The 12,793-nt window shown below is 45.6% G+C and overlaps 1 protein-coding gene across 1 annotated transcript in view; it reads right to left on the reverse strand.

The window, feature by feature from the left end:
- Positions 1 to 593: 593 nt before the first annotated feature.
- The window catches only part of MAN1C1 (mannosidase, alpha, class 1C, member 1), a 20,536-nt gene continuing 8,336 nt past the window's right edge, over positions 594 to 12,793 (reverse strand). Inside the window, exons 4-10 of the mRNA XM_009579140.1 lie at positions 11,662 to 11,785; positions 9,073 to 9,166; positions 5,381 to 5,496; positions 5,008 to 5,227; positions 2,657 to 2,829; positions 1,709 to 1,824; positions 594 to 1,033 (exon numbers count right to left, since the gene is read on the reverse strand). Coding sequence (XP_009577435.1) covers positions 916 to 1,033; positions 1,709 to 1,824; positions 2,657 to 2,829; positions 5,008 to 5,227; positions 5,381 to 5,496; positions 9,073 to 9,166; positions 11,662 to 11,785 — 961 coding nt within the window. The 3' untranslated portion in view covers positions 594 to 915. The remainder of the gene's footprint in view (positions 1,034 to 1,708; positions 1,825 to 2,656; positions 2,830 to 5,007; positions 5,228 to 5,380; positions 5,497 to 9,072; positions 9,167 to 11,661; positions 11,786 to 12,793) is intronic.

A 12,793-nucleotide genomic window follows, 5' to 3' on the forward strand; every position in this document is an offset into this window, starting at 1 on the left:
AGCCAAAGCTGCCTTTGATCTTCACATCCCCAGTGAGCCCGTTGGTGAGTATGAGGTCCAGCAGAGCACCTCTCTTTGTTGGCTCCTCTGTCACTTGGAGGAGGAAGTTATCATCAATCCACTCAAGGAACCTCCTGGATTGCTTAGGTCCTGCTGTATTGTCCCTCCAGCAGATATCAGCGGGAGGGCTGAAGTCTCCCTTGAGGAACAGGGCCTGCAAATTCAAACCTGAGGCTGCTCCTATCTGTCTGCAGAGGGCCCAATCTTCTTATTGTTCCTGGTCAGATGGCCTACAGCAGACACTCGCTATAATGTCACCTTTACCTCTCCTCTCTTTAATCCTAACCCGTAAGCTCTCAGTCAGCTCCTCATCCATCCCCAGGCAGAGCTCCATGCACTCCAGCTGCTGTCTCACATAAAGGGCAACTTCCCTTCCTCCTTCTCCTATCCTGTCCTTCCTAAAGGGTCTAGAAAGCCTACCACCTAGAAAGCACAGTATATCGAAAACTGGTAATTAGAAAGGTGATAAATCCAAGAGTATATAAAAGGCAAAAACGAAACAGAAAAACGAAAGGAGGATGTGTATGTGTGTGAATTCTATTTTATGGCAAACTTCCAGTCCTTTGGCCACTCTAAAGCAAAGTCAGTGGATTTCATATAAATTCTCTGTATAAAGGAATGTCTATGAGCTGTGTACAATATGGCCCAGAATAAACATCTCATTATCAGGCTAATAGAGCTCCTCACAGAGGAAAAGAAGGTGCTTACGTGGTTTCATCTTCCCAATATAATACTGTCCGGAATTGGACTAGTGCCCCAAAATACCATTTTAGGAACAACGCGAATTCCTTTAATGGAAAGGAAATGCAGTAACCCGCCGACGTTGCAGAAGCAGGGTGCTGGGCAATGGCCTCACTACTGCACACTTGCTTTAAAGTTCGTGTGGTTGACTGGCAGGGGGTGAGCCTCTGTGTTGAACACCCAGTCGTCCAGGGACAGCACGTCATCTTCACAGAACAGAAGATAGAGGTACCTGGAGCCATAAGGCAAGGGTGGGTGGGAAGAAGATGGACACAAAGGGAGATTAAAGGAAACTCAAGTGGGACTCCACGCACGCACAAGCAAGCACTGTCAGCAGGACTGTGATGGGGGCGGGGTTCCATTGGCCTCAGCTGCCACGATTTATGGTGACACATTTCCCAACTGCCTCACTCTCCTGCTGGAAACCACCACCCCTGGTGCAAAGGTGGCAAAATGGGATGGGCACCTGTGCTCAGCCACCCCACAAACATTAGCTCACGTTACCAGCAAAGGCAGATCTGCACCAAGGGGCAGCAAATTCAGGCCATAGTCATGCTTTCTCTTTAATGTCTCCATTAACCTCGCAGAGGAGACAGAGCTGTCTTTTAAACCATCAGAGCTAAATCCAAGGGAGCTCAGCAGTCAGAGCCTCCCATTTAGAGCAGCTCTAAATCACAGGAAGAGTCCTTTAAATCCAGCACATGAGCAGAAACCTCGAGAGTGCCAATGACAGCAGTGGTTCTACAGGAGGAAACTACCAAAGCTTTGCAGCACCCACAGCCTTGCCCAGTTTTCCCCACAGAGGATAAGACTTTCCCCTTATTATTAGAGACTTATTAAGCAGGCAAGAGTGTTGATGCTGCAGGAATTATGCTACTCTGAAAGGCCCCTGTGATACTAGACTTACTTCAGAGTCTCTGCGAGGAAAAAACTCTGTTGCATGTTGTCATGGGTTGGGGTTGTGGTGTAAACATCTCTGATGCCAGAAAAACCAGCTTCTACTCTACAATGTTTTTCCAGGGCCTGAGAAAGGAAAAGAAATCTCAGTAACACACAATAGCATGGAGTAATTCATTAATCATCATCAGTTGCATTACAAGTCAGCTTTACAAATCAAATTCCAGGTTTATAGTAGCTTCTGTCTCTCACTGAAGACCATGGTGATTACTCCAGACTCCGGGAATAAAGCTAGTTCTAATGAAATAGCAAGAGAAACATAAACCGCCGAAGTTAGTTGATTGATCAACCCTGGCGTTACACACATAGCAAAAACAGATCTCAAGTGGCAACTCCAGCTGTTTGCAGAGCCTCTTTTCCAGGGCAGTAGACAAATGACAGTTCTGCCACTGAAACACAGCCCTTGCTAGGATGCAGGGCAGCAGCGGGCTACTGCATGAGCTAGAAAGAAGTGAGTGACTTTCTGGCTGGGAGGTCTTTGTGGGAAGAAGACAAGACAAAGGGCAAAGGCAGGTTTGCTGATTTTCCCTGGCCAACTACAAACCAGTGGTTCTGAGCAGTCCAGGTATTTCAAAGAGAAGGTTGACTCCTTTTTGCAGAGGGCTGTTATATCAATAGCAGGTTTCACTGTCTGCAGCACTCCTTTCCATAAACCTCCACTGTTTCGATTGACTGATTGATTTTAGCTTAGCCCAAAAGGGAGAAGAAAACATTCACAATGATCAGCAGAGACGCCACACTAAATTGAACTATTTTGTGTATTCCTGCCCCACTGCTAATGTGTCTTAGTGTCTAACACAATTTAAATAATTTCTGCTCTTTTTATTGACCGAAGGAAAGATTTTTGTAAGAATCCAGCAGCCTGTAAGAGTTATTACTGCGAATTTTCCAACCATACCTTCACAACCTCCCAGCCCCACTGCCTGTACTTGGGATCGTGTGTCAGTCGCCACATGTACATGTAGCTTTCTACCACTTCTGGACGTAGGATGTAGTAGCGCTCGCTAAGTCTGGTTGCCATGGCTTCAGTTCCAGCATCAAAGCGAAAGGCTTCGGGGCCGAGTTTGGTATCTAGACAAAATCACACACATGCAATGATCAGTTTGAGGAGAAAGCAAGTAAACAAACTGTCCAGGTGCTTTTATGCTGCTCAGGCTGTCAACATTTAACTAAGGCTTGCGTGAGGTCAGATGAGCAGATCAGTCACGCTTGTGTATCAGATCAACCTCACAGCTGATGTCAAAATAGGGACAACTCAGACTGCAACTCAAGCTGCCCCCACTGCCGCTCCAGGTGTGGTTCATTCTGTGGTATGTCCGGGTACTATCTAGGTGAGGATGAAGTGTTTCTGAGAGTGGATACAACTGACAAAACACAGACTTGGACCAGATTTGAGCATGGAGAGGGCAGGTACAAATCTCCCCCATGTCCTAGCTCTTTTGCTGGGCTGGTATTTGCTCCTAGGAATTGCACGGCCCCTGACCCTAAGAGCAGAGTTCGTCACTGAAGACAAACTCAGAACCCAGATGAGAAAGAACAGAGAGGCAGATCCTGTCCTAACGCCTTAAAGAGAAAACACATTCAAAGGAAAATCTAGCCATGCAGCTGACCCTGCCATCATAGAGACATTGATACACCGTTCCCAGGCAAGGGGTTTGTTTCACAATTATCAGTCCACTAGACTGAGCCACTTTGCCTGCACTGCGGCAGGGAGGCTGTAAGAAGTGGTACCTGGGATCTGCAATCACTTCTGCCTTTCCTTCTGGTCCACTAACAGCCTCTTTGAAAAGAAGACATCAGCATGATGGGGAAGGCTTAATCAATTTCAGTGGTATTTTATGAATAAAACATTAATAAGAGTACCTTGGTCTTTTTGAGTGTCCCTTACATGAGAATCTCAATCTCTTGCAAGCATTAGCTAGCACTCACATCCCTACTTTCAACACCAACCCTCTCCCTACTCGAAAAACAGGGAAACTGAGCAGAGAGGTTGCTTATGATCACGCCACAAGGTTTCTCTTGCTGCACGCGTGTGTCGACCACAAGGCTGTATTTCAGGGAGTCATTTTATTTCTCTAAATATTTTGCACACCTTCCTCGGGCCCTCTTGTCTGCATCGGGTCCTAACAATGTTCGCTAGCTGGACTATTGGCTGAGAGCCAGGGTGACATGCACAGACATTCTCTGCAAAACAATGAGCTTGCTGAAATGACAGCACCATAACCAGCGTGGGCAGGCTTGCTACTGTCCTTTCTATGCTGATGCATATTGCTGAAGGTGAAAATTGGCTCCAGGCACTCATAACCAGAGGGTTATTAGTTCGGGTGGCTTGTTTTAGTTCTGTAAGTGCTGGGGGGAAAAAAGAGTTATTTGCAAACATCATTTCAGGTTAGCTTGAAGTTTATTGGGCAAACATGCTGGACACCGGCTGCCAGTACGGGCTTGCTGATGTCGTGAAGGTGTGAAAAAATCTTTGCAAACAGTTAGTGCAGACAGACCTGTGCTTGACAAGGTCCCAGAAAGCAGACTGCTGCTTCGCTGCCTGCAGCCTCAGAAGAGCTACAGAGATGCCTACAAAGAAAGGAATGGTGTCCAAAGCAAGCTCATCTTGCTGAAAGCCCTGCAGGCAGAGAACTAACCCAGTCTCTCATTCATCACCAGTCACCGCTCTCCCAAAGCACTGACTGCTAAGCACACTGCATGGTGAAACAAATTTTACTGGACTTGTGAAAGAGAAAGACTTAGCCAGCCTCTGCTTAGACAGCTGGGAGAGGCCGAGTAACTTCATTTTTTTGTTCCTACCAGCAGCTGCAGGTCTCCAACACTCTCCTGTTGGGCTTCTCAGCTGCTCTGCTCCATATAATGGGACACCCTGCAATTAATCTCTGTTAATCTCCCCTTCTTGTCTGCAAAGGGATGTGAAATGACAGACCCAAACTATAGTCTTTTTGGGAGAAGGCTAGCTCTGCGACTGGGAGGCAGGACTAGGATTCAGCTCTGGGTTCATTTCCCAACTCTGCCACAGGAGCTCACATCTGCCTGTCCCTCTGCTCCAGCTGTCTGCTATGTAAAACATACTGCTTTCTCTTCTAGATATCCCAGAAAAGACAAGTGAAAATCATACACAGGGATGCACATGCTGCTGAAGCACAAAATACCCTACTGCAAACCTCTCCCACACAAAAGCTGAGTCTCCTAAGGCTGTAAGCTATCCCCTACTAACATTTTCTAGGCAGCCCACAGGTTTACCTGAGCGTGCATAAGACTCGTGACATGTGTTTGTTATCTCTGCAGCGAGATCCACGTAATGTTGCTTCCTCTCTTCTCCGGCATGTTCCGCTCCAAGTGCTATCATGCCCCCAGAGAAGCAAGCCAAGTGGCCCATTTTGTGATCTAAGATGCCACCCCTCCATTCAGCAATGTAGGTCAATCCTCCAGCAGACTTTTTGACCAAATGCTTTTCTATTGCCTAAAGGGATGAAAATCAGGATTTCAGGGTACTTAGCAGACAGGGTGAGGAGTGAATACCAAGGAAACCCAAAGATCTATGACATTTTTGCCTGAAACATTCCGATGAACAATGTCCCATACAAAAAATACAGAGCAGCAACCTGCTCCTTACCTCTAGTGCATCGTCGTACATCTTTTTAGCTTCAGAGTCTTTCTTGTCTGACATCAGCCAAGACTTGATGAGATATTCATAAAAGCTGTCCCCAAGCCCCCCAATGGAGACGTGGTCTGTAGTGGGAAAGCCAGAAAAGAACTTCAGGTTCATGATATACAATGAGCAGTTGCTTTACAAAGAGCAAACAACCATGTCCTATTTAATGCCCTTGTTCTCTCCTTCCTCTTTCCAGTTTCCTGGGGAGAGCTTGCAGCATTTCTTTTTCAAAAAGGAAGAAAGGTGGAAAGTGCAATCAGAAGAAAAATGTTCTGTCATTTTCCAAAGCATTAGTATCCCTTACCAAAACTATTCAGAGGCCTTATTTTGCAAGTTATTTATACTGCAACTTGAAGATGCTTCCTGTTTATGAAGCAATCATCATAAATCCCAGCTTCATAAACCAAAAGCAATGGCAGGTATTGATAGATCTCTACCTGTACGAAGCCACTGGGTGCTGCCTCCCTGTCTCAGGAAAGGGAGAACGCATGTTGGATCACACAGAGCTGCCAGCAAGGGGCTGCTGTAGGGACCTCTCGATCGTGCCATTCGTATTCCTGGCTCATGGTGGGTCTCTGTGCCCTGGGGAAGGCTGGGGTTGTTGGCGTATTAAAATGATAAAGTCAGGTACAAGGATGTGCACTGAATATTTTCTTCTGCAGAAATCGGATTTTCAAGGCTATCTGTTCAGAGTACACAATGCTATGACCTTACTGGAGAGGAGGATGCTAAAGAATTGCACTGTGAAATGGGCATGACAGCTGCAGGTTTCTGCCTGGGGGGAACTGCTGGATGGATTTATATCCTTAAACTATACCACAGGGGGAAAAGCAGCATTCGTTCTTTCAAGCAGCCAAGTACTCCCCTTTTTAGAAGAGCAAGACAAATTACCCACCATGGACTGAACCATCCCTGTTAATTAACAGTGTCCACCTCCACGTCTGCACACGTCCCCATTTTAAACGTAAGCAGATGCAGCAGGGTTTTCGGAGTTAGATGTTCAGATTTTTATTTTCCCTTTCACTGTACATATATAAAGTCCTGAGGCTTATTCTAGATGCTAAATGCTACCAACAAAAGAGATCAACAGCCATGCATTTTCCTGACCTGAAGAGCAAATATCCCTGATACAGTGTGTCCAATGATGCATGGAATAATCCATAGCAAAACAATGAGATTAGATGCATGAATTCAGAAAAAAAGAGGACAGACTATTTGCAAACACTGGCTGCAAGCCTGTCTTTAAAGAGAAGCTCTGTGATCCTAAGTATGTCATTCATAAAATCACCAAAGCAGGAGCTCTGGTACATAATTGCTTTCCATATGGCATCAGCTTTGCCAGCATTTGCCTCCTAGGCACTTTGCATAAACAAATCTCTTATTTCAGCAGGGGACCGTGCTTTAATTTTCTAAAGGTAAAAACTGCACTCAGAAGAGGTACAGCACTGCCTCTTCATTTAGAATATCTGCTCATTCAGCCAGGTCAAAGATATACCTTTTAAGAAAATCACAGCAATTCCAAGAAAAACAGCTTCCCGCAAAGAGCTTTAATGACAAGAGAGAAAATGAGAGCCTGGCACCTACAGGGAACATCTCTGTGGCAGGCTGTAGCTGCCTCCCTACTTTGGTCCTAATCTACTTCTCACCAGCGGTACTGGAGATGCAGAAGAGGCTGATCAGCCTTTTCCCTCACTGGAATACGGATTCAGACCACAAGGTCATATTATGAGCAACTGCCACACACAGCCTGTGCCATGAGTTGCCCTCATGACGTGAAAGTCTAGGAGAGAGGTTCTCTCTAATCCTTTGGCATAAATCAGCCTATCCCAGAACAAGTAATCAGAGGCTACTTTTAATAAGCTCCAAGAACCAGCAACAGGGCCCTCTGTATGTCAGCAAGGGATGGGAGCAGGTCAGCACAATGAAGCAAAATTTGCAGACATAAACAGAATTAAATTAGCGGCAGAAGAGATGAATACTGAGTATCAAGCTGAGTATTTTAACCATCTGAATTAAGAGCACAGCTCTTCAGTTTCCCAAAGATTCTGTAACGATCAGTTATGACAACAGACAGGCACTTCTCCTCTCAGCACCAATGAATAGACAGAATTAATGCTTGTGTCTGGGAAAATGTGCAGTGTGGCTGCCAGTTGGGAATAACCTAAAGAAAATGGCATCTCAGGGGTGCGGTAGGAGATGGGAGATTAGCTTTTCAAGCGGAACATATTGCAACAACTCTGCAGAGACAAATATGCAGGGGAAGCTGAACTGCTTACAAAGGGATTGGATAACTTTGAAGATCAATTAATGGGACAAACACCGAAGCCTATTTTCTTTCCTCATGGCACCAAAGGACAGCTCTGGTTTAATGGGACAAGTGCAACCATTCAAGATGCTTTGTTGGGACACCTTTCAAGCCAAGCCCTGTCAATTACCATTAGAGGTGCTGATATGGCAGTTAAAGGTCAGGGATCGCTTACAGCTAGTGCTCTCTCACTGTCTCAGATGATGGCAGCCATGCAACTGCCTGTCAGTTACAATCAGTATTAATACAGTAGTTAGAAAGGTCTGGAGCGATCTAACAGAGCAAACAGTGCAATGAGACATCGGGACACCAGGTAACGCAATGACTCAAAGAAAACTGCTTAAACAATATAAATGTAATCCACTGTCAGGTTAAAAACAGCTTCTGCAAAAAGAGACTTTTCTTTCCTTTGACAGAGAAACACAAAATCCAGCAACTCTCCCTTGCCAAAACAAGCAAATCCTTAACAAAGCGGAAAGTTGAGGTCAGAGATCTGGGCCACAGCAGCAGAAGTAGCCTTTCACATTCCTACCAGAGGGCAAGCTTCTGCCCTTTGGTGGCACAAAAAGAGGGGTACAGTCTCTTCTGTGGCTAAGGAAGGGACTGTGTGCGTAAAGCAGGAAAGTAAATAATCTTCCCTGGGTACAGTGCTTCTAATATTTCCTTGCTCTTTTTCAAGCCCTTTCCTGGTTATTGCTCCTCTTTCGTATCAGAGCAGTACCTATTTAATGCCCATGTCTTCAGTGCTGGCCAGTGCTGGGTTCCCAACAAGATAGAAGAACATGTACTTGTCTCACCTTTCTTGCACAAAATTGCACTATGCAGAGGTACCATGGTGACAGGTACACGAATGCACACAAGAGAACGCATCCCTAGATCCTAGGGGTATCTGAGACTCCGTAAGCCCTGTGCCTCTCCAGGTGGTTCCTTACTTGCTGCAGCACACTCAGGAAGTAAATCTCGTAGCACTTCTGCTCACAGCCTTCATGTGCAACTCCCAAGGAGGTCTGTAGGCTATGTGATGACTGCAGGATGAGGTCTTAAAGAGATGTGCTGATTTCTAATATCTGTGTGATGAACCATGCACCATTATCCTCCCCTGTGCAAGAGAGGCCCTAATTCTCTCTGGAGGTGAGACACTCAGCTGGAAACAAGGCTGATGGAATAAGTGTACAATTACTATATTGCATCTTACAAATCGGGTTGCATTATCTAATCACATGTATAACAGGCTGCCTGACATGACATTTCCTTGGCTTGCTACTCTGACAGTTGCTATTGTTTCCTAAAGAATAACGGAAAGACTGAAATGCTCCAGGCAGGACTCTGAACGCAGGGTGATACCTACGCTGCACCCAGTTCCCTGTCACCGGGCTGAGAAAGTTGGGGTAAAGGCCCTGTGGCTTCTCAACTCTGTTCAGGACTTTGCGGATGTTCATCACCTAGGAGAGATGAGAGACAAGAACTATGTTACTTCTCTGCTGAAAAAGCCGAAGGTTTTGCACCGCGACTGAGAACTCTGTAATTCATCAATGCTGATCCCTGGCTGAACAAGCACAGCAGCCTGTAACGTTGTGAATCACCATGCAAGCACCCAATGACATGGCTCTCCGGTGAGAGGGCTGTTATGGAGAAACTTTTCTGCTGGACTTCTCAGCACAATCTTTATCCAGCTCTGTGGGATTTTAGAAATGATTCTAAAAACCCTGCAAGGCCCCAGTTCAGCAAGCAGTGGAAACAGTTTGCTAACAGTGGTCCAGAAACAATTCTGAGGATTTGGGATCTGGGTGGGAATGTATGAGATGCGGAGGGTGATTTTTTCCATGATCCAAAGGGAAAGGAGTGGCAGGGATGAGTGACTCACACAGTACTTAAATTCACCATGTGGTCACTTAACGTGATGAATTGGGGCCTTTAATTTCAACAACAGACAGCTCCTTTAATATGCTAGAAGAGCTGTACTTATTCTCCAAAACCTCCCTTGGTTTCACCCCCATTAAATCCAATAGGCCTTTCCCATAAGGGACAAAGTTAAATGGTATGCAGCATAAATACTCTATTATAACCTACAGAGCAGCTAATACACTCTAAACCTTTTATAAAAATAGACAATTTGTACGCCAAAAGCTGGCTACAGACTTAAGTGAGTGCTTCCAAGTAAGTCGTCAGGCTGCATAATATTTACTGAAGTTTAGTAGCATGGCATATTAATGACATCTTTGAATAAAAGACGCAGATGGACTTTATTCTTGCTAAAATCACACAAGTCCCAAGCTGCAAGTTAATGAGTTGATCTGTTCCTCTGAAGTAATTACCCACAGGATGGGCTGTTTGAGCCCACATCACCCTACATCTTTTCTCTCAGAGGGCATTAGGATGAACGCGATACATTTTCTGTGGCACACACCAGGTAGAGAAGTCCATTAGAAAGGTTCTGCCCTTATCCCTCTATGGGCTCAGGAGGCAAAGAGGAAAACATGTTAGGCTGGGGAGAGAGGCTTGACCCTGGCTCAAAATCCACAGTTTGAACCTGGAATACGGATGCAATTCTAGTTTTTAATGGTGCATCTTATTGCTCTGGTATTTTCAGCGCTCATGTCTCTTTCCCCTGAAGGATCATTTCCTTCCCATGCATTTTCTTTCCATACCTCTGTTCTCTTTACTGGTCTTTTCTCAGCTCCCCGCCTTCCTCTGAGCAATTTGTCATTATCCCTGTCCTCAGGAATCTTTAGCTTGTCTCCTTTACTTCAAATCATCAGTTCAAATCATCATTTATCTTCCCTACAGAGTCTCCTGGGTTTCTAGTTTCCCTTCACCCTCTGCTTTTCTCTCCTGCTCACCCCTCTGTGACATTCCTCTTGTACACACCACCCTTATTGCTTTCCATACACTCCATTCTATTCTCCATTTTGCTCTCCTAGTTTCTCCTTTCTCTTTCTTCCTCTCTCTTCTGCAAATTCTCTTCTTGGTTCACAACTGTCAGACCTGCACTAGAAATACCCTGGAAAGTTTAGAGCTTTTTATTGGCAATCCCAGAACCACTGTCTGTTTTCACCCCACTGTGGGACTCTGGACAGGCCCCATTTCCTTTGGGCTCATGGGGGCAGTTTGGATTCTAACTGGAACAATTTGTCTCCCTCAAAGCTGGTTCCTTTGTGCAGCAAAAGCTAATGACTTGCTGGTATTCAACAGCATATTTATTAAGTTGCTCTCATATGCACTACAAGATCACTTGTGGAAAAAAAAGCTCAAGGTAATGTATAATATTAATAGATTTTCAGTTACAAGTTACACAAAAGGAATCCAATATGTCACCTGTCAGGCCTTTCCTACACAAGAAACCTCAGCAGAAATCTTGCTGGCTGGAGCATAACATTTAATGCCTGTTTAGAGTAAAAAGGTCTGCAAGTACAAGGCACTACTATTAGGATATCAGAATTAACAATTATCTTTGCAGTCTGCATCCAACAGATGGTTTAATTTTGGCTGTGCCCTTGTCTGAGTAAGTTTTTGCTACAACTTCACACAACTGAGACATTGGGAAAAACATCCCCATCTCCCCGATGGCTGCAAGTGATGGAGAGGCAGGTGAAGGGGCTAGAGCAAACGTAAATGGTCACAGAAAACACTGGGGTAGCTGCCTTCCAAGGCCTATTGGTGTGACAGGATCTCCAACAGGAGCTCGCTGTGATCTTTTCAGTGAGCTGGTGTATAGGACGCTCTGAGGCCTGGTGACCTCTGCAAGGCACAGGTTTCTGAACCTGTGTCCCACTCTGGAAGGTTTCTCCTCTGGTGAGTTGTACTGGTATTGGGGAGAAGGAACACTTTGCTGCCATGTTGTCTGCTGCAGGCAGACCAAAGTGCTGCTCTGCTCCAGCACTGACCCCAGGAGTATGAAAAGACCAATTCACTAGAGACCAAGTTGGGAAGTACTTGCCTTTTCTGCAAACACCGGGTTGCCAGAGAGCTCCGAGAGATGCAGGAATTCTAAGTGCAAGGTACCAAATTCTGCTAAGATGCTGCTTCCGGCAGATGCCCAACCCCAACTCCAACTCATGCCACTGCAGGGAGAGAAAAGGGAACCTTCATTGGCAGGAAAACACAGCCAAAGCCTGAGGTCCCCCACCGCCCCAGTGCAGATCCTGCCTTTGCTATGTGCATGCAGTGCACACCAGGTCTCAACAGGAGCCATGTAAAGGACATACATAGATTTTTAGGACTCTCACAGGAGCAGTTCTAGTGGGATGGAGCAATAGTTTTAACGGATTGTTTAGGATAGGGCAAACACACAGACTGCACATGCTGAGAAACTGCAGTTTTTGTGGGAGAGTAATCCCTTCCAAACAGATCAGCTTAAAGCAAACTTTGGCAGAACATTGACGGCCCTACAGGAGACACTTTGGGATAAAACATGTGTGTAAGTAGCCTGGGCCGAACTCTCGCGTCTCAAATGTCCCACAAGTCCAACAAGTCTGCTATTCTATAGGGAATCCAGACTGTCCCTAAGCACCGTGTTTCAACAAGATCTCACATTCTTTATTTATACTTGACACTGACATTGCCAGTTTATGCTTGCTTGCAAGGGGATACAGCAACATCAACGCTAGGGGAAAGATGCCATTAGGCAAACCTGACTGTAATACAAAAAAAAAAAAAAGGGGAATCTTAATGTCTGCACGGGACAAATCTGACTCTGAAAGCACCCCACTGGTGCTCATCTCACGTGCCTTGCAAGAACAGGAGGGCCAGCATAAAACTACAGAAGGTGGCAAACGCTGTCCGAACAAGCCAGTTATACAAAGTGCCTCCATCCCTTCTTTTGACATACAAGGATCCCTTCTCAGTTTCTGTTTGTCTCCCCTCATCCTGCCAAATCCATGCAAAGGGCAGGAATGGAGAGAAATCATCCTTGGAGAAAAGCTAGGAGCCAATTCTGGGGATGAGGAGGGCATCACTTCTCCCTTAAATCTCAAAGAAAACTAACCAAAGGATATGGGAAGGCAGAGGCTCTTCCAAGCACTAACAGCCTCACCCTTGGATTTGCTTTTACATTCGACCACTTCCTTCTC

The sequence above is a fragment of the Fulmarus glacialis genome, unplaced genomic scaffold, assembly GCF_000690835.1.
Source record: "Fulmarus glacialis isolate BGI_N327 unplaced genomic scaffold, ASM69083v1 scaffold3836, whole genome shotgun sequence".
Taxonomy (NCBI): Eukaryota; Metazoa; Chordata; class Aves; order Procellariiformes; family Procellariidae; genus Fulmarus; species Fulmarus glacialis.